General features: G+C 35.7%; 1 protein-coding gene across 1 annotated transcript; it reads right to left on the bottom strand.

Moving 5' to 3' along the window:
- Positions 1 to 957, bottom strand: LOC133062854 (olfactory receptor 2L2-like). The gene has a single exon (XM_061152215.1). It carries the CDS (start codon positions 955 to 957, stop codon positions 1 to 3), a length of 957 nt encoding a protein of 318 aa, XP_061008198.1.
- Between the last annotated feature and the right edge of the window lie 18,130 nt (positions 958 to 19,087).

The raw sequence follows: 19,087 nt of genomic DNA, 5'->3' as shown, positions 1-19,087 counted from the left end.
TCATGCCACAATATTTGTTGACAGTTTCACAGAGCAGAATCTATGAATTAGTCTTCTCAGTGCTCCAATCACCTCTTTGTTTCTCAGGCTATAGATAACTGGGTTGAGCATTGGGGTCAAGATGGTGTAGAAGACAGCCAGAGCCTTGTCCTCGGTTGGAGTACGAAAGGATCTTGGGCGGAGATAAGTGTAAGCAAAGGGCATATAGTAGAAAGTCACCACAGTAAGGTGGGTGCTGCAGGTTGAATAAGCTTTCTTCCTCCCTTTGGTTGAGTGCATATAATAAACGGCAAAGAGAACATGACCATAGGAACATGCAATACCAATGAAAGGCAATAAAAGGAAGAAGATGGTACTCATAAACACGGTATACTCATAGATCCTGGTGTCCATGCAGGCCAGAGTCAACATGGCTGGGACATCACAGAAGAAATGATTAATGGCCCTGGATTTGCAATAAGGGATATGAAAGGCATATGTGGTATGGGCACAGGAATTAATAGAGCCCATTATCCAAGATCCTATTATCATCAACATACAGACCTTTCTGCTGATTTTGATGGGATAGTGAAGAGGGAAGCAAATGGCTACGTAATGATCATAAGCCATAAACGTCAAGAGCAATGTTTCTGCACCTCCTAAAGTCAAGAAGAAAAAGCTCTGAATCCCACATCCAATGAAGGAGATAGACTTGTTTGCAAAGAGAAAATTGTAGGCCATTTTGGGAACAATGGTGGAGATGTAATTTAGGTCAATGAAGGAGAGCTGACTAAGAAGGAAATACATGGGTATGTGAAGATGGGTGTCCAGAAAGATGAGAAGGATCATAAAGAGATTGCCAAACAGAGCAATTAAGAAAATGACAAAAATAAGAATGAAAAGAAATATGCCAAATCTTGATGAGGGGAACAACCCCAATAAAATGAAACCATTTGATGTTTGATTATAATTTTCCATTGGTCATTCATATTATTTTTCCTAAAGGGTGACACAAAAGCAAATGAGTTAAGTTAAAAACTATAAGATATTTTTGTTATTATTTTAATCAGACTTTGTATTACTTAAAATGTTACAGTTCTTAAAAATGAACTGATTTTATTAATTTTACAAAAAAAACCTTAATATTTTGAGCCAGAATTAAAATTTGAAAATGCAAACATTTTTGGCCAAAGTGTTTTCCAAATGTTCCAGAGTGTTTTTTATTAAGTAATCTAAAAAAATATATATTACAACATCATTAGGATAAATATGTTTGACTGACCTACACAAACTAAACTAACATTAAAAATGATGTCACTTTTAAAGTATATGCATAGGAAATTAATGTAAGTGCTTGCACTATATAATTCCATTATTAGTAAATATTTATGACAAGGAATTTTTTTTTTTCACATTTAAGTCAGGTAGCATTAGCTGAATTATCTTTTGTGAAATCTAGAATGAATCCATATGTCATGTAACATTCAAAGGATCATTTCTTCTGCTTCCTTAGAAGAAATGTGTTTCTGAATGCTGTGGTTAATGTATTAACAAAATCTATGCCTGAAAATCTATGTATCACACTCCTTATAGCTTTCAAGAGTCTGCTGAAACTCTCCCAAATGGCATGTTTTATGACTTTTGTGTGTTAGAGAAACAGTGTTCAATTTCACTTTGACTTACTCTTTCAAATTTTACTTTTTATTTTCATATATCTAAAATTTCCAATTGTAGATTAGTATACAAACTTAATCACATATATTTAAAATATCTCCCTATTAAATCCCAATTAACATGATAACAACATATAGATATGTTATAAATTAAAAGAAAGCAGATGAGTGCAAGGCACAATAAGAGATGAAATAATATAGGACCTTTGAAGGGATTGCACAGAGTAATGCTCAGTCACTTAAATGGAAAAAAAAGAAAAAAGAATCTTTTCATGGAGATGGAAAGAAGAATTCTCCAGAGACATCGTAAGTGGAAAATTTTCAAGATCATGTAATGAGCTAGTGGTGACTTCCCTGGTGGCTCAGACAGTAAAAGCGCCTGCCTACAATGCAGGAGACACAAGTTCGATTCCTGGGTCCAGAAGATTCCCCTGGAGAAAGAAATGGCGACCCACACCAATACTCTTGCCTGGAAGATCCCATGGACAGAGAAGCCTGGTAGGCTACAATCCATGGGGTCGCAAAAAGTTGGATACAACTGAGCGACTTCACTTTCTTCCTTCCTAGACATAAAATAATTTAAGAGCCAAATGTTACCAGATTTTATGGAAGTTTTTATATGAAAGATGAAGAGACATACAACTGCACATACACATACACAAATAGGGATGCATATTCACACTCACATAAACAATAAGCTGTTATTGTTAGTTGAAAACCATGTCTGACACTTTGCGACCCCATGAACTGTAGCCCACCAGGTTCTTCTCTGTCCATGTGATTTCCCAGGCAAGAATACTGGAGTGGGTTGCCATTTCCTTCTCCAGGGGATCTTCCCCACCAAGTAATGGAACTTATCACTGATCCACCAGGGAAGGCCCAAAAGCAACATACAATGAGGTAAAATGGTTGGAAAAATGTAGAAGTGAACATGTTTTCTTTTAAAAAGGGCTTGAATCTCAATTGTATGACACATTTTCATTCCACTACAAAAATCTCATTAGATATGTAAAAGAAAGTGTCTGGTAATAAAGTGTCTTGTAAATTGTAATATAATAATTGACAAAAGATTTAATAAAATGTTATAGACAAAATGAAAATAATTTTAAAAAAGAATTAAAAGAAAAAACTGCAAGAAAATTACATTAATACTATCACTTGAATTGATAGAAGGCTTGAAGAATTAATATAAGGGAAGAAATGCATGCTTATTGGAATACATAGAAATATATATAGCAAAATAATAATATAGCTAATAATACCAAAAAACCTATTTTAATCAGAATTGATACATATGCAGCACAATATTAAAAAAAGTATAAACATATTACTTAAAAATAAATGTGAACTCTTTTATTGGGATTTCTTCCATGAAAATTCTAAATGTGTTTTGAAAATATTTTTAGACAATTTTCAATATTTCTATAAATGTGTGGTCCAAAAGTGCTTCTATTCAATACTCTGTAAAGAACTATATGTGAAAATAATCTAAAAAAGAATGGTATTAAACTCAATATTCAAATAGCTAAGATCATGGCATCCTGTCCCACTTCATGGCAAACAGATGGGAAAAATATGAATAGTGACAAACTTTATTTTCTTGGAATCCAAAATCACTGTGGATGGTGATTGCAGCCATGAAATTAAAAGAAATTGCTCCTTGGAAGAAAGGCTATGACAAACTTAGACACATATTAAAAAGCAGATACATCACTTTGTCAACAAAGGTCCATACAGTCAAAGCTATAGTTTTCCCAGTAGTTATGTATTGACATGCGTATTGGACCATAAACAAGGCTGAATGTGGAAGAATTTGTTCTTTTGAACTGTGGTACTGGAAAATCAACCCTGCTTACTCATTGGAGGGACAAATGCTGAAGTTAAAGCTCCAATACATTGGCCACTTGATGCAAAGAACCAATTCACTGGCAAAGACTCTATTGCTGGGAAAGATTGAGGGCAGGAGAAGGGGACAACAAAGGATGAGGTGGTTTGATGGCATCATTGACTCAGTGGAATAAATTTGAGCAAATTCTGGAAGATAGTGAAGGACGGGGATGCTTGGCATGCTACAGGCTTTCACAAAGAGTCAGACACAGCTCAGCTAATGAACAAAAACTATGTATATGTATAGCTGATTTACCGTGCTGCACAGTAGAAATACAATATTGTAAATCAACTATACTCTAATAAAAATTTTTAAAAATAAAATTTAGAAAAGTGTCTTACAATATTGTATTGGTTAAATTATTAAAAAAAATTTAAAAAGTGTCTTAAAGAAAATACAACTAATAAGAAAAACTATTTTATAGTAATACCAACTAATATATTCTTAGGTTTTAAAATAGTGTGTATTTTTTATATTTTAGCATATACTATATGATGGTGAAATAGTCAACCTTGCCTTCCCAGACACAAAGTGGGAATGTTACTATGCTGAAAGGATGTGAAAATAGAAAAATCACTGAAGGTTGTTGTATATGGAGGAGGGAAGGTCTCCATCCACAATGTTCACAGCAAAGACCCAAGAGATAGTATTTAATATTAATAATTAAGCACTAGAAGATAAGCATATTGGTGGAAAAAATATGAATGATAAGGGAAAAGTATCAAAACAATATAAAGTATTTTCCTTAGACATCAGGATTGGGTCATGTAACCATTTTTTGTCCTGTAGACACTTAAGATCATGTTCTTGCTTTACCTGAATTATATATTCACTTGATAGAAAATTGATGGCATGATTAAAATTGAACACACAACTAAGAATGTATTCAATGGTTAAAGACAAAAAACTTTTCCTTTAAAAAGATAAAGGGCAAAGATGTCCACTTTGACATTTCCAATTTACAGAGCATGACATAAGCTTGTTTGTGTAAAACTGTAAAAAGTTCACCAAAAAATCTGTTAGAACTAATGAAGAAATTCCACATGGTTGCAGGATATATTTCGATACACTAAATAATATATAATACTAAGAGACATTCAAGAAAACAACTATATTTGTAGAATTTGAAAAAAAGAATAAAAGTCCCAGGAATAGATTTAACAAAAGAGGTAAAAAAAAAATGTGTTCATTGAAAATCACCAAAAGTGGCAAAAGAAACTGAAAGGACAAATAAAATGAAAAGTGTTCTATTCTTATGTGTTGGGAAACTGAATATAGTTAAGATGACAGTACTACTACAAGTAAACTCTAGAAGAAATGAAATGTCTATCATAGCTCAAATGATAGTTTTTAGGTAGAAATATAAAAATACATTCTAAAATTCTAATGAACTATCAAGGACTTAGGATAATGAAAAAAAAAATCTTATAAAAGAATCAAAGAACACAATGTATCTAATTCAAAATCTATTGCAAAGCTACAGTAATAAAAACAGTGTAGTACTAGCATAAAGACAGATGTAAACCAACAAAATAATATAGAAATATCAGGAAAAATATCACCTAACATTATGTTGTCAGTGAATTTTACAAGGGTCTCACAGCCATTTCATTGGGTTGCCATTCCATCAAATATTGCTGGGAACATGGAATATTAACATGCAATCAATAAATTTGGTTCTTTGCCTTACACCATTTGTAAGAATTAACTAAGATGGATCAAAGAGCTAAATATAGAACTAAAAGTATAAACTCTTAGATGAAACCATATAGGAAAAGTTTCATGCCATTGAATCCATCTGTGTTTTCTTAGACATGACAATAAAAACGTGTGCAAGCATAACAATATTAGATAAATTGGACATTATTAAAAAAAATCTTTAGAGCATTGAAAAATAGAGGGAATAATCAACTAGCCAAATGGAAAAAATATTTACAAAACATGTATTGGGTAATACATTTATATAAGAAATATATGAAGGACTATACAAATTAAATGACAACAGAAAAACATTTAAAATTGGGGAAAGCACTTGAATAAATATTTATTTGTAAATATTTATACAAATGGCCAATAAACACAGAAAAATATCCTCCACATCACTAATTATTAGGGAAATTCTGTCAAAACTACAATGAGATACCACATCTCACCCTTAAGTAATAGCTTCTATTTAAAAAAAAGAAAAAAACAAGTATTGAGAAGGCTGTGAAGAAACTAGAACACTGCAATCAATCCTGGTGAGAATGCAAAATGGTATAATGACTGTAGAAAATCATACCATAATTTTTCAACATAGTAAACAGAGAATTACCACTTGATCCAGTAATTGCACTTCTGAGTATAATTCAGAATAACCGAAAGCAAAGTATAGAACAATTATTTGTACACCCTTGTGTTTAAAAGCTTGTTTTGAAAAGCTAAGAGGTGAGGAGGAGCCAAGATGGCAGAGGAGTAGGACGGGGAGACCACTTTCTCTCCTACAAATTCATCAAAAGAATAACTGAACGCAGAGCAAACTTCGCAAAACAACTTCTGATCGCTAGCTGAGGTCATCAGGCACCCAAAAAAGCAGCCCATTGTCTTCGAAAGGAGGTAGGACAAAATATAAAAGATAAAAAGTTAGACAAAAGAGCTAAGGTCATCCGTCCCGGGAAGTCTTAGGCGGCATTGCTTGGGGTAGGGTCCGGGCCTGAGTGCCCTGAGGACAATCGGAGGGAGCTTCTGTGAGTTGCCAACTTGAACTGTGGGAGACCAAAAGAGAGAGAGTAAATTAACCGGCCCGAACACACTGCCGGCCGTTTGCAGAACAAAGAGATCGAGAAAATCCAGAGAAGAGCTCGCAGGCTGCGGACCGGCCCAGCCCCGCCGGAGGCAGGAGGCAGGGGGGAGGGGAGGGTTGCGGCGAGACACAGGGCGCAGGCACCCGACTGGCGGGGGCGGGGACTGGGGCTGGGGACGCGGAGGGCAGAAGGCAACGCACCCGACTGGCGCCAGCGGAAACTGAAACTGGGCCCGTGGAAGGGAGTGGGCGCGCCACACCTGGGGAGAGTGCGCCCACCAAGCCCCTGGCTGCCTGGACCGCTCTGACGGGGAAGGCACAGAGAGCAGGCGCAGCTTTTCGTTCCGCGCTTTTGTGGAACACCCGAGGGCTGGAACCTCGCGCAGCGCGGGGCGCACTCCATATAGAACAGCCGGGAGCCTGAGCAGCGCAGACGGAGAAAGCAGCGTCAGCCCCTCCCGGCAGCACCAGCCCCTCCCCGCAGAGCGACGGAACTAGCTACCTGAATAAGAGTCCACCTCCGCCCGCCTGTGTCAGGGCTGAAATGAGGCTCTGAAGAGACCGGCAAACAGAAGCCAAATAAACAAAGGGAACCGCTTCAGAAGGGACTGGTGCAACAGATTAAAATCCCTCTAGAAAACACTGACTACACCGGAAGGGGCCTGTAGATATCGAGAAGCATAAGCTGGAACGAGGAGCTATCTGAAACTGAGCCGAACCCACACTGACCGCAACAGCTCCAGAGAAACTCCTAGATATAATTTTACTTTTTTCTCTTTTTTTTTCTTTTTTCTTTTTTATTTTTTCTCTTTTATTTTCCTTTAAAATCCCCTATTACTCCCCCATTACTCCTTAACTTTCATTTCCATAGAATTTTATGATTTTTTTAATTAGGGAAAAAAACAAAAAAAATTTTTTTTTCTTTCTTTTTTTCTTTTTTCTTCTTCTTTTTTTTTCCTTTTTCTCTTCTATTTTCTATTTTTCTTTTTCTCTTATTTCTTTTAAAGTCCTCTAGTACTCCTCTACTACTCCTTAATTTTCATTTTCAATATACTATAACCTTACAAAAAAAAAAAAAAAAGAGAAGAGAAGCCCTATTTTTAAACCAAAGATTACTCTCTCCCAATCTTGACTCTCTGTTTTCTACCTCAGAACACCTCTATTTCCTCCTTTCCCCTTCTCTTCCCAATCCAATTCTGTGAATCTTTGTAGGTGACTGGGCTACAGAGAACACTCTGGGAACAGACAGCTGCGTAGATCTGTCTCTCTCCTCTTGAGTCCCCCTTTTTCTCCTCCTGCTCATCTCTATCTCCCTCCTCCCTCTCCTCTTCTTCATGTAACTCTATGAACCTCTCTGGGTGTCCCTAACGGGGAAGAATCTTTTAGCCATTAACCTAGAAGTTTTCTTATCAGGGCTGTATAGTTGGAGAAGTCCTGAGACTACAGGAAGAATAAAACTGAAATCCAGAGGCAGGAGACTTAAGCCCAAAACCTGAGAACACCAGAAAACTCCTGACTACATGGAACTTTAAGTAATAAGTGACTGTCCAAAAGCCTTCATACCTACACTGAAACCAACCACCACCCAAGAGCCAATAAGTTTTAGAGCAAGACATACCATGCAAATTCTCCAGCAACGCCGGAACATAGCCCTGAACATCAACATACAGGCTGCCCAAGGTCACACCTAACACATAGACCCATCTCAAAACTCATTACTGGGCACTCCATTGCTCTCCAAAGAGAAGAAATCAAGTTCCACGCACCAGAACACTGACGCAAGCTTCCCTAACCAGGAAACCTTGACAAGCCAGTCGTCTAACCCCACCCACTGGGTTAATCCTCCACAATAAAAAGGAACCACAGACCTCCAGAACACAGAAAGCCCACTCCAGATACAGCAATCTAAACAAGATGAAAAGGCAAAGAAATACCCAACAGGTAAAGGAACATGAAAAATGCCCACCAAGTCAAACAAAAGAGGAGGAGATAGGGAATCTACCTGAAAAAGAATTTAGAATAATGATAATAAAAATGATCCAAAATCTTGAAAACAAAATGGAGTTACAGATAAATAGCCTGGAAACAAAGATTGAAAAGATTCAAGAAATGTTTAATAAAGACCTAGAAGAAATAAAAAAAGAGTCAATTAAAAATGAATAATGCAATGAATGAGATCAAAAACACTTTGGAGGGAACCAAGAGTAGAATAACAGAGGCAGAAGATAGGATAAGTGAGGTAGAAGATAAAATGGTGGAAATAAATGAAGCAGAGAGGAAAAAAGAAAAAAAGGATCAAAAGAAATGAGGACAACCTCAGGGACATCTGGGACACTGTGAAACGCCCCAACATTCGAATCATAGGAGTCCCAGAAGAAGAAGACAAAAAGAAAGGCCATGAGAAAATACTCGAGGAGATAATAGCTGAAAACTTCCCTAAAATGGGGAAGGAAATAGCCACCCAAGTCCAAGAAACCCAGAGAGTCCCAAACAGGATAAACCCAAGGCGAAACACCCCAAGACACATATTAATCAAATTAACAAAGATCAAACACAAAGAACAAATATTAAAAGCAGCAAGGGAGAAACAACAAATAACACACAAAGGGATTCCCATAAGGATAACAGCTGATCTATCAATAGAAACCCTCCAGGCCAGAAGGGAATGGCAGGATGTACTGAAAGAAATGAAAGAGAATAACGTACAACATAGATTACTGTATCCAGCAAGGATCTCATTCAGATATGAAGGAGAATTCAAAAGCTTTACAGATAAGCAAAAGCTGAGAGAATTCAGCACCACCAAACCAGCTCTTCAACAAATGCTAAAGGATCTTCTCTAGACAGGAAATGCAGAAAGGTTGTATAAACGTGAACCCAAAACAACAAAGTAAATGGCAACGGGACCACACCTATCAATAATTACCCTAAATGTAAATGGGTTGAATGCCCCAACCAAAAGACAAAGATTGGCTGAATGGATACAAAAACAAGACCCCTATATATGCTGTCTACAAGAGACCCACCTCAAAACAAGAGACACATACAGACTAAAAGTGAAGGGCTGGAAAAAAATATTTCATGCAAACGGAGACCAAAAGAAAGCAGGAGTCCCAATACTCATATCAGATAAAATAGACTTTCAAATAAAGGATGTGAAAAGAGACAAAGAAGGACACTGCATAATGATCAAAGGATCAATCCAAGAAGAAGATATAACAATTATAAATATATATGCACCCAACACAGGAGCACCGCAATATGTGCGGCAAACACTAACGAGTATGAAAGAGGAAATTAATAGTAACACAATAATAGTGGGAGACTTTAATACCCCACTCACAACTATGGATAGATCAACTAAACAGAAAATTAACAAGGAAACACAAACCTTAAATGACACAATGGACCAGCTAGACCTAATTGATATCTATAGGACATTCCCCCCAAAACAATCAACTTCACCTTTTTCTCAAGTGCACACGGAACCTTCTCCAGAATAGATCACATCCTGGGCCATAAATCTGGTCTTGGAAAATTCAAAAAAATTGAAATCATTCCAGTCATCTTTTCTGACCACAGTGCAGTAAGATTAGATCTCAATTACAGGAAAAAAAATGTTAAAAATTCAAACATATGGAGGCTAAATAACACGCTTCTGAATAACCAACAAATCATAGAAGAAATCAAAAAAGAAATCAAAATATGTATAGAAATGAATGAAAATTAAAACACAACAACCCAAAACCTATGGGACACTGTAAGAGCAGTGCTAAGGGGAAGGTACATAGCATTACAGGCTTACATCAAGAAACAAGAAAAAAACCAAATAAATAACCTAACTCTACACCTAAAGCAATTAGAGAAGGAAGAAATGAAGAACCCCAGAGTTAGCAGAAGGAAAGGAATCTTAAAAATCAGGGCAGAAATAAATGCAAAAGAAACTAAAGAGACCATAGCAAAAATCAACAATGCTAAAAGCTGGATTTTTAAAAAATAAACAAAATTGACAAACCATTAGCAAGACTCATTAAGAAACAAAGAGAGAAGAACCAAATTAACAAAATTAGAAATGAAAATGGAGAGATCACAACAGACAACACTGAAATACAAAGGATCATAAGAGACTACTACCAGCAGCTCTATGCCAATAAAATGGACAACTTGGATGAAATGGACAAATTCTTAGAAAAGTATAACCTTCCAAAACTGAACCAGGAAGAAAGAGAAGATCTTAACAGACCCATCACAAGCAAGGAAATCGAAACTGTAATCAAAAATCTTCCAGCAAACAAAAGCCCAGGACCAGATGGCTTCACAGCTGAATTCTACCAAAAATTTAGAGAAGAGCTAACACCCATCTTACTCAAACTCTTCCAGAAAATTGCAGATGAAGGTAAGCTTCCAAACTCATTCTATGAGGCCACCATCACCCTAATTCCAAAACCAGACAAAGATGCCACAAAAAAAGAAAACTGCAGGCCAATATCACTGATGAACATAGATGCAAAAATCCTTAACAAAATTCTAGCAAACAGAATCCAACAACATATTAAAAAAATCATACACCATGACCAAGTGGGCTTTATCCCAGGAATGCAAGGATTCTTTAATATCCGCAAATCAATCAATGTAATACACCACATTAACAAATTGAAAGATAAAAACCATATGATTATCTCAATAGATGCAGAGAAAGCCTTTGACAAAATTCAACACTCATTCATGATTAAAACTCTCCAAAAAGCAGGAATAGAAGGAACATACCTCAACATAATAAAAGCTATATATGACAAACCCACAGCAAGCATCACCCTCAATGGTGAAAAATTGAAAGCATTTCCCCTGAAATCAGGAACAAGACAAGGGTGCCCACTCTCACCACTACTATTCAACATAGTGTTGGAAGTTTTGGCCATAGCAATCAGAGCAGAAAAAGAAGTAAAAGGAATCCAGATAGGAAAAGAAGAAGTAAAACTCTCACTGTTTGCAGATGACATGATCCTCTACATAGAAAACCCTAAAGACTCTAACAGAAAATTACTAGAGCTAATCAATGAATATAGTAAAGTTGCAGGATATAAAATTAACACACAGAAGTCCCTTGCATTCCTATGTACTAACAATGAAAAAACAGAAAGAGAAATTAAGGAAACAATATCATTCACCATTGCAACAAAAAGAATAAAATACTTAGGAGTATATCTACCTAAAGAAACAAAAGACCTATACATAGAAAACTATAAAACACCGATGAAGGAAATCAGAGGACACAAACAGATGGAGAAACATACCGTGTTCATGGATTGGAAGAATCAATATTGTCAAAATGGCTATTCTACCCAAAGCAATCTATATATTCAATGCAATCCCTATCAAGCTACCAACAGTATTTTTCACAGAACTAGACCAAAGAATTTCACAATTTGTATGGAAATACAAAAAACCTCGAATAGCCAAAGTAATCTTGAGAAAGAAGAATGGAACTGGAGGAATCAACCTGCCTGACTTCAGACTCTACTACAAAGCCACAGTCATCAAGACAGTATGGTACTGGCACAAAGACAGAAATATAGATCAATGGAACAGAATAGAAAGCCCAGAGATAAATCCACGAACCTATGGACACCTTATCTTTGACAAAGGAGGCAAGGATATACAATGGAAAAAAGACAACCTCTTTAACAAGTGGTGCTGGGAAAACTGGTCAACCACTTGTAAAAGAATGAAACTAGAACACTTTCTAACACCATACACAAGAATAAACTCGAAATGGATTAAAGATCTAAATGTAAGACCAGAAACTATAAAACTCCTAGAGGAGAACATAGGCAAAACACTCTCTGACATAAATCACAGCAAGATCCTCTATGACCCACCTCCCAGAATATTGGAAATAAAAGCAAAACTAAACAAATGGGACCTAATGAAACTTAAAAGCTTTTGCACTACAAAGGAAACTATAAGTAAGGTGAAAAGACAGCCCTCAGATTGGGAGAAAATAATAGCAAACAAAGCAACAGACAAAGGATTAATCTCAAAAATATACAAGCAACTCCTGCAGCTCAATTCCAGAAAAATAAATGACCCAATCAAAAAATGGGCCAAAGAACTAAACAAACATTTCTCCAAAGAAGACATACAGATGGCTAACAAACACATGAAAAGATGCTCAACATCACTCATTATTAGAGAAATGCAAATCAAAACCACAATGAGGTACCATTACACGCCAGTCAGGATGGCTGCTATCCAAAAGTCTACAAGCAATAAATGCTGGAGAGGGTGTGGAGAAAAGGGAACCCTCTTACACTGTTGGTGGGAATGCAAACTAGTACAGCCGCTATGGAAAACAGTGTGGAGATTTCTTAAAAAACTGGAAATAGAACTGCCATATGACCCAGCAATCCCACTTCTGGGCATACACACTGAGGAAACCAGATCTGAAAGAGACACGTGCACCCCAATGTTCATCGCAGCACTGTTTATAATAGCCAGGACATGGAAGCAACCTAGATGCCCATCAGCAGATGAATGGATAAGGAAGCTGTGGTACATATACACCATGGAATATTACTCAGCCATTAAAAAGAATTCATTTGAACCAGTCCTAATGAGATGGATGCAGCTGGAGCCCCTTATACAGAGTGAAGTAAGCCGGAAAGATAAAGAACATTACAGCATACTAACACATATATATGGAATTTAGAAAGGTGGTAACGATAACCCTATATGCAAAACAGAAAAAGAGACACAGAAATACAGAACAGACTTTTGGACTCTGTGGGAGAATGTGAGGGTGGGATATTTCAAAAGAACAGCATGTATACTATCTATGGTGAAACAGATCACCAGCCCAGGTGGGATGCATGAGACAAGTGCTCGGGCCTGGTGCACTGGGAAGACCCAGAGGAATCGGGTGGAGAGGGAGGTGGGAGCTGGGATCGGGATGGGGAATACATATAAATCCATGGCTGATTCATATCAATGTATGACAAAACCCACTGAAATGTTGTGAAATGATTGGCCTCCAACTAATAAAAAAAATAAAAAAAAAAAAAAAGAAAAGCTAAGAGGTGTAAGCAACACAAATGTCCACACCTACATACACACATATATGCAAATATTTATATATGTATTTTTATGCAAATATACGTATATACATGCATATTTATATATATATATATACACATTATGTGTATATATATTACGTAAATATAATTTTATTCAGTCTTCAAAAGAAAGGAAATTCTCTTAGATGCTAATAAATAGTCAAAATATAATTTAATATAACTAAAATTATTTCATATTTGGAACTCTATGCTGTACAAAACCTACATCAGAGTCCTTAAAGCATGCAGAGAAATTGATTTCCCAATAATATATGGCTTATGAAAACTTCCAAAGAAAATGAAGTAGAGCAAATTTTTTTCCTAAATGTAGTTTGGATTCATCAGGCTATAGCAAGTTAGACTATACCAGAATATAAAATTTACATTAGTGATTTAATTATTGACAGCACAAATATAATTTTTGAAATTACCAAAGAAATTCTGATCATTACAATGTAATGTATTTTTTTATAGGGCTTTCTTTGAAAATTTTTCATGAGGTCATGTTAATATTATCAATGTCTAAAGGTAAAAAAAATAATAATAATAAGGGCCAAATGTTTTTTTCTTAGGTAAAAACAATTCTAACTAGTCAAATTTTTCCTTTAATTTTGTTTTTATCTACTGGAGGAACAGTAAATAATTCATTTCAACTTGCCAAATATTTTCAATATCTGATTTTTAAAATTTCTTTGAAAGCACTGCAATCCAAGCAAAGGGTATAATAGTGTATAATAGAGGAAAAAGCAGAATATAATTCCGACTTGTTTTTGTGGGGAAAATAAGCCTTAAATCTGGATAGTGACTTACATAAACGAGAAGGTAAAAAATGTAAACTTTTATTGATGAATTTCATAGGATGGCACATGAAATGTGTCACAATATGTTCCAGGATTAAATTGTGTCTAATCTTGACCATGATAATTTGATAACTTGAGCTTGAAATCACGACTGGCATTTTATAGATGATAAAATGAGATTCAAAGATTTGAAATGTCTATATTAAAAAACATATTTGCAACTGGTTTCCCATGCCTATGTATCTATCTATCTAATCATCTAAAGGCACCTTCTTTCTTTCCTTTTGTGTACCTAAGATATTAAATACTTGGAGTTAATGAATCTAAAATAAGTGTGGGTCTCTCTTTGTTCACAAGCACACACACAAACAAAAAATAACTGAAAATAAGAAAGAATAAAAAGGAAAGTGAAGTCATTAAACCAGAAATTTTACACGTTGGTAGAAGGTCAAGAATAAATGTGTTCTAAGACTGTCTCTTAGAACACATATAAAGTTACTTCAATATTTTATTTATTCATTTTAGCATATTCTGTTTAATCATATAATGGTTTTAACATATTTTCACTCACCCTCACAACAAGCACACACATTACATTACAAAAATGTTCTCTTAAAGTCTCTAAAAAAAAAAAAAAAATCCACTTCATGTTTTAGCCCCAATACAAAATTGTCCCTATCTAGAATGCACTTACAAAGGAACAATCACATTATTGGCTGTTCAACTGAGATTGCAGATACACATATTCTATATGATGACTAACTTGAACTTGCTGTGTCGTGCTTAGTCACTCAGTAGTTCAGTCATATCCAACCTCTTTGCGACCTCATGGACTGCAGTCTGCCAGGTTCCCCTGTCCATGGGATTCTCCAGGCAAGAATACTGGAGTGGTAGCCATGCCCTCCTGCAGGAGATTTTCCCAAACTGGGGATCAGAATCAGGTCTCCTGCATTGCACATGGATTCTTTACCATCTGAGCCACCAGGGAAGCCCATATCATGACTAAAATCATATACAAACATGCCTGTATTTCAAAATGAGTTACATCTGACCATTTTTTCAAGTCACTATGTATCCATTTCACTGCAGACCTTTTCAGCATGTTTATATTTAGAGATGAAAATAAAATACTAAAAATACCTCATTTTAGTGATCCATACATTTTATAGAAAATACAATTTTTAAATCTATAGTTTTACTATTAAAAAGTAAAAAACAGAATCTTGAAGATATGAAGTGAAATATTCAAGACATAGTAATCTAGTGTTAGAATTAAAAAACTTTGGAAGAGTGTCCTCTAGCATGTAGACAATGCAGAATTTCCCACTGAAGCACAGATTTTAATGCCCTATACTCACTTTTGATCAAAACTAATCTCAAAGATCATTCTTGAGTACAAAATAAAACTAGTGTGAATCTTTACAGAGGTGCAGCAAGAGTGTAGATTCACCCAATAAGTTTTTGAATTGGCTTTGCTGAAAGTTCTATAAGAAATATGATTACAGTTTTAAAACTGTCTAAACCACAAGACCCTCTTCACCAGTTTTCACAGAAACATGTATCACCTTTCTTGGGCTTCCCTGGTGGCTCAGATGCTAAAGCATATGACTGAAATACAGGAGACCTGGATTGATCCCTGGGTTAGGAGGATCACCTAGAGAGATGAATAGCTATACACTTCAGTATTCTCACCTGGAGAATTCCCTGTGCAGAGGACTCTGGTGGGCTACAGTCCATGGGGTCTCAAAGAGTCGGATATAAGTGTTAGTCAGAACGACTAACTCTTTCACTTTCTTCTTAAGATCTTTGAAATATCCTAAAAGTCTGGATCTCCCCAACTTGACTTGCCTTTCTGTTATCAAAAAAAATTTTTCGTGTGTTTCCATTATTTACCTAGAATGACAGCTTTGTAACATGGCTGTGAATAAGTGTTTGAGTGGCTTTTATATATATATATAAATATATTTTTATATATACTTATATATATATATATATATATTTTTTTTTTTTTTGAGAAAGAAAGAAAAGAAAGTGAAGTTACTCAGTTGTGTCCAACTCTTTGTGACCTCATGGACTGCAGCCTACCAGGGTGCTCCATCCATGGGATTTTCCAGGCAGGAGTACTGGAGTGGGTTGCCATCTCCTCCAGGGGGAATATTTATTTTATTATAGACTATATCACTTGTTTAAGCAAATTTCACTCCAATAAAATTTACTTTCAAGGGTTTCCTGGCTAATGAGATGCCTGGATGTATTTATACTTTATTATAAACAAAAGATCTTAATTATGACTAAACTTCTCTTAAGCACTTGTTGAAGAGCCTTTCATCTTCTCCAATGAATAAAGAGTCAAAATAAAATTACTACTTGTACCTTATACGATCTCTGTATTTTCACAAAATCATTGGCTTGATTAACTGCCAGCAGTGCAGTAAGCTTCTTTGAAAATTTTCCAGACAAATGTACAGGTTAACTTTCTTCTCTACAGCTGACACTTTAAATATCTTATAGAAACTCAGGAGCATCAATGGTTCTAAGAATTCTTTACCTAGAGATTAACTGAAGGCTTTTTTTTTTTTTTTTGGCATTCAGTTAGAAATTTCCACTGAGATGAAGATTAACAAGATCAGGATGGCCATATGCCAAATCTGGGGAAGAAGCTCTTTTAACTTCTTTAGATATTTTCACAGTGGGTTAAAAGTCTAATCAGTGGAGACATAAATAAATATATTTATATTCTTCCAATATTTCACAAATCAAGCAATGTAATACACCACATTAACAAATTGAAAGATAAAAACCATATGATTATCTCAATAGATGCAGAAAAAGCTTTTGACAAAATTCAACATCCATTTATGATAAAAACTCTCCAGAAAGCAGGCATAGAAGGAACACACCTCAACATAATAAAAGCTATATATGACAAACCCACAGCAAACATTATCCTCAATGATGAAAAACTGAAAGCATTTCCCTTAAAGTCAGGAACAAGACAAGGGTGTCCACTCTCACCGCTACTATTCAACATAGTTTTGGAAGTGTTGGCCACAGCAATCAGAGCAGAAAAAGAAATAAAAGGAATCCAGATAAGAAAAGAAGAAGTAAAACTCTCACTGTTTGCAGACGACATGATCCTCTACATAGAAAACCCTAAAGACTCTAACAGAATTTCTACAGCTAATCAATGAATACAGTAATGTTGCAGGATATAAAATTAACACACAGAAATCCCTTGCATTCCTATATACTAACAATGAAAAAACAGACAGAGAAATTAAGGAAACAATACCATTCACCATTGCAACAAAAAGAATAAAATACTTAGGAGTATATCTACCTAAAGAAACAAAAGACCTATACATAGAAAACTATAAAACACTGATGAAAGAAATCAAAGAGGACACAAACAGATGGAGAAATATACCTTGTTCATGGATTGGAAGAATCAATATTGTCAAAATGGCTATACTACCCAAAGCAATCTATATATTCAATGCAATCCCTATCAAGCTACCAACAGTATTTTTCACAGAACTAGAACAAATAATTTCACAATTTGTATGGAAATACAAAAAACCTCGAATAGCCAAAGCAATCTTGAGAAAGAAGGATGGAACTGGAGGAATCAACCCGCCTGACTTCAGACTCTACTACAAAGCCACAGTCATCAAGACAGTATGGTACTGGCACAAAGACAGAAATATAGATCAATGGAACAGAATAGAAAGCCCAGAGATAAATCCACGAACCTATGGACACCTTATCTTCGACAAAGGAGGCAAGGATATACAATGGAAAAAAGATAACCTCTTTAACAAGTGGTGCTGGGAAAACTGGTCAACCACTTGTAAAAGAATGAAACTAGAACACCTTCTAACACCATACACAAAATTAAACTCAAAATGGATTAAAGATCTAAATGTAAGACCAGAAACTATAAAACTCCTAGAGAACATAGGCAAAACACTCTCTGACATAAATCACAGCAGGATCCTCTATGACCCACCTCCCAGAATATTGGAAATAAAAGCAAAACTAAACAAATGGGACCTAATGAAACTTAAAAGCTTTTGCACTACAAAGGAAACTATAAGCAAGGTGAAAAGACGGCCTTCAGAATGGGAGAAAATAATAGCAAATGAAGAAACAGACAAAGGATTAATCTCAAAAATATACAAGCAACTCCTGCAGCTCAATTCCAGAAAAACAAATGACCCAATCAAAAAGTGGGCCAAAGATCTAAACAGATATTTCTCCAAAGAAGACATACAGATGGCTAACAAACACATGAAAAGATGCTCAACATCAGTCATTATCAGAGAAATGCAAATCAAAACCACAATGAGGTACCATTATACGCCAGTCAGGATGGCTGCTATCCAAAAGTCTATTTATGTACAGTATATCTAGAATGGGTTATGTACTTAAGGAGAAAGAAATTGGCTTACTGGGCATCAAAAGTTGTTGTAGGCAACTGAATTTTACCAGGTAGATAATAAAACACTTAAAGGAACTAAATTTTAAACTGTTAATTGCTGAGGAGTAGAAAAGTGAAAAAACCAAAAGTGTTAGTCACCTAATCATGTCTGATTCTTTTCAACCCTATGGACTGTAGCCTGCCAGGGTCCTCTGTCTGTGGAATTCTCCCAGCAAGAATACTGGAGTGGCATTATCAGAGAAATGCAAATTAAAACCACAATGAGGTACCATTACACGCTAGTCAGGATGGCTGCTATCCAAAAGTCTACAAGCAATAAATGCTGGAGAGGGTGTGGAGAAAAGGGAACCCTCTTACACTATTGGTGGGAATGCAAACTAGTACAGCTGTTATGGAGAACAGTGTGGAGATT

Source organism: Dama dama, chromosome 9, assembly GCF_033118175.1.
Source record: "Dama dama isolate Ldn47 chromosome 9, ASM3311817v1, whole genome shotgun sequence".
Classification (NCBI taxonomy): domain Eukaryota; kingdom Metazoa; phylum Chordata; class Mammalia; order Artiodactyla; family Cervidae; genus Dama; species Dama dama.
The sequence above is the reverse complement of the archived record's forward strand: the minus strand, read 5'-3'. Positions and strand labels throughout refer to the sequence as shown.

Excerpts from the sequence above, each read along its gene's own strand:
- LOC133062854 (XM_061152215.1), bottom strand. The coding sequence starts at position 957 with ATGGAAAATTATAATCAAACATCAAATGGTTTCATTTTATTGGGGTTG.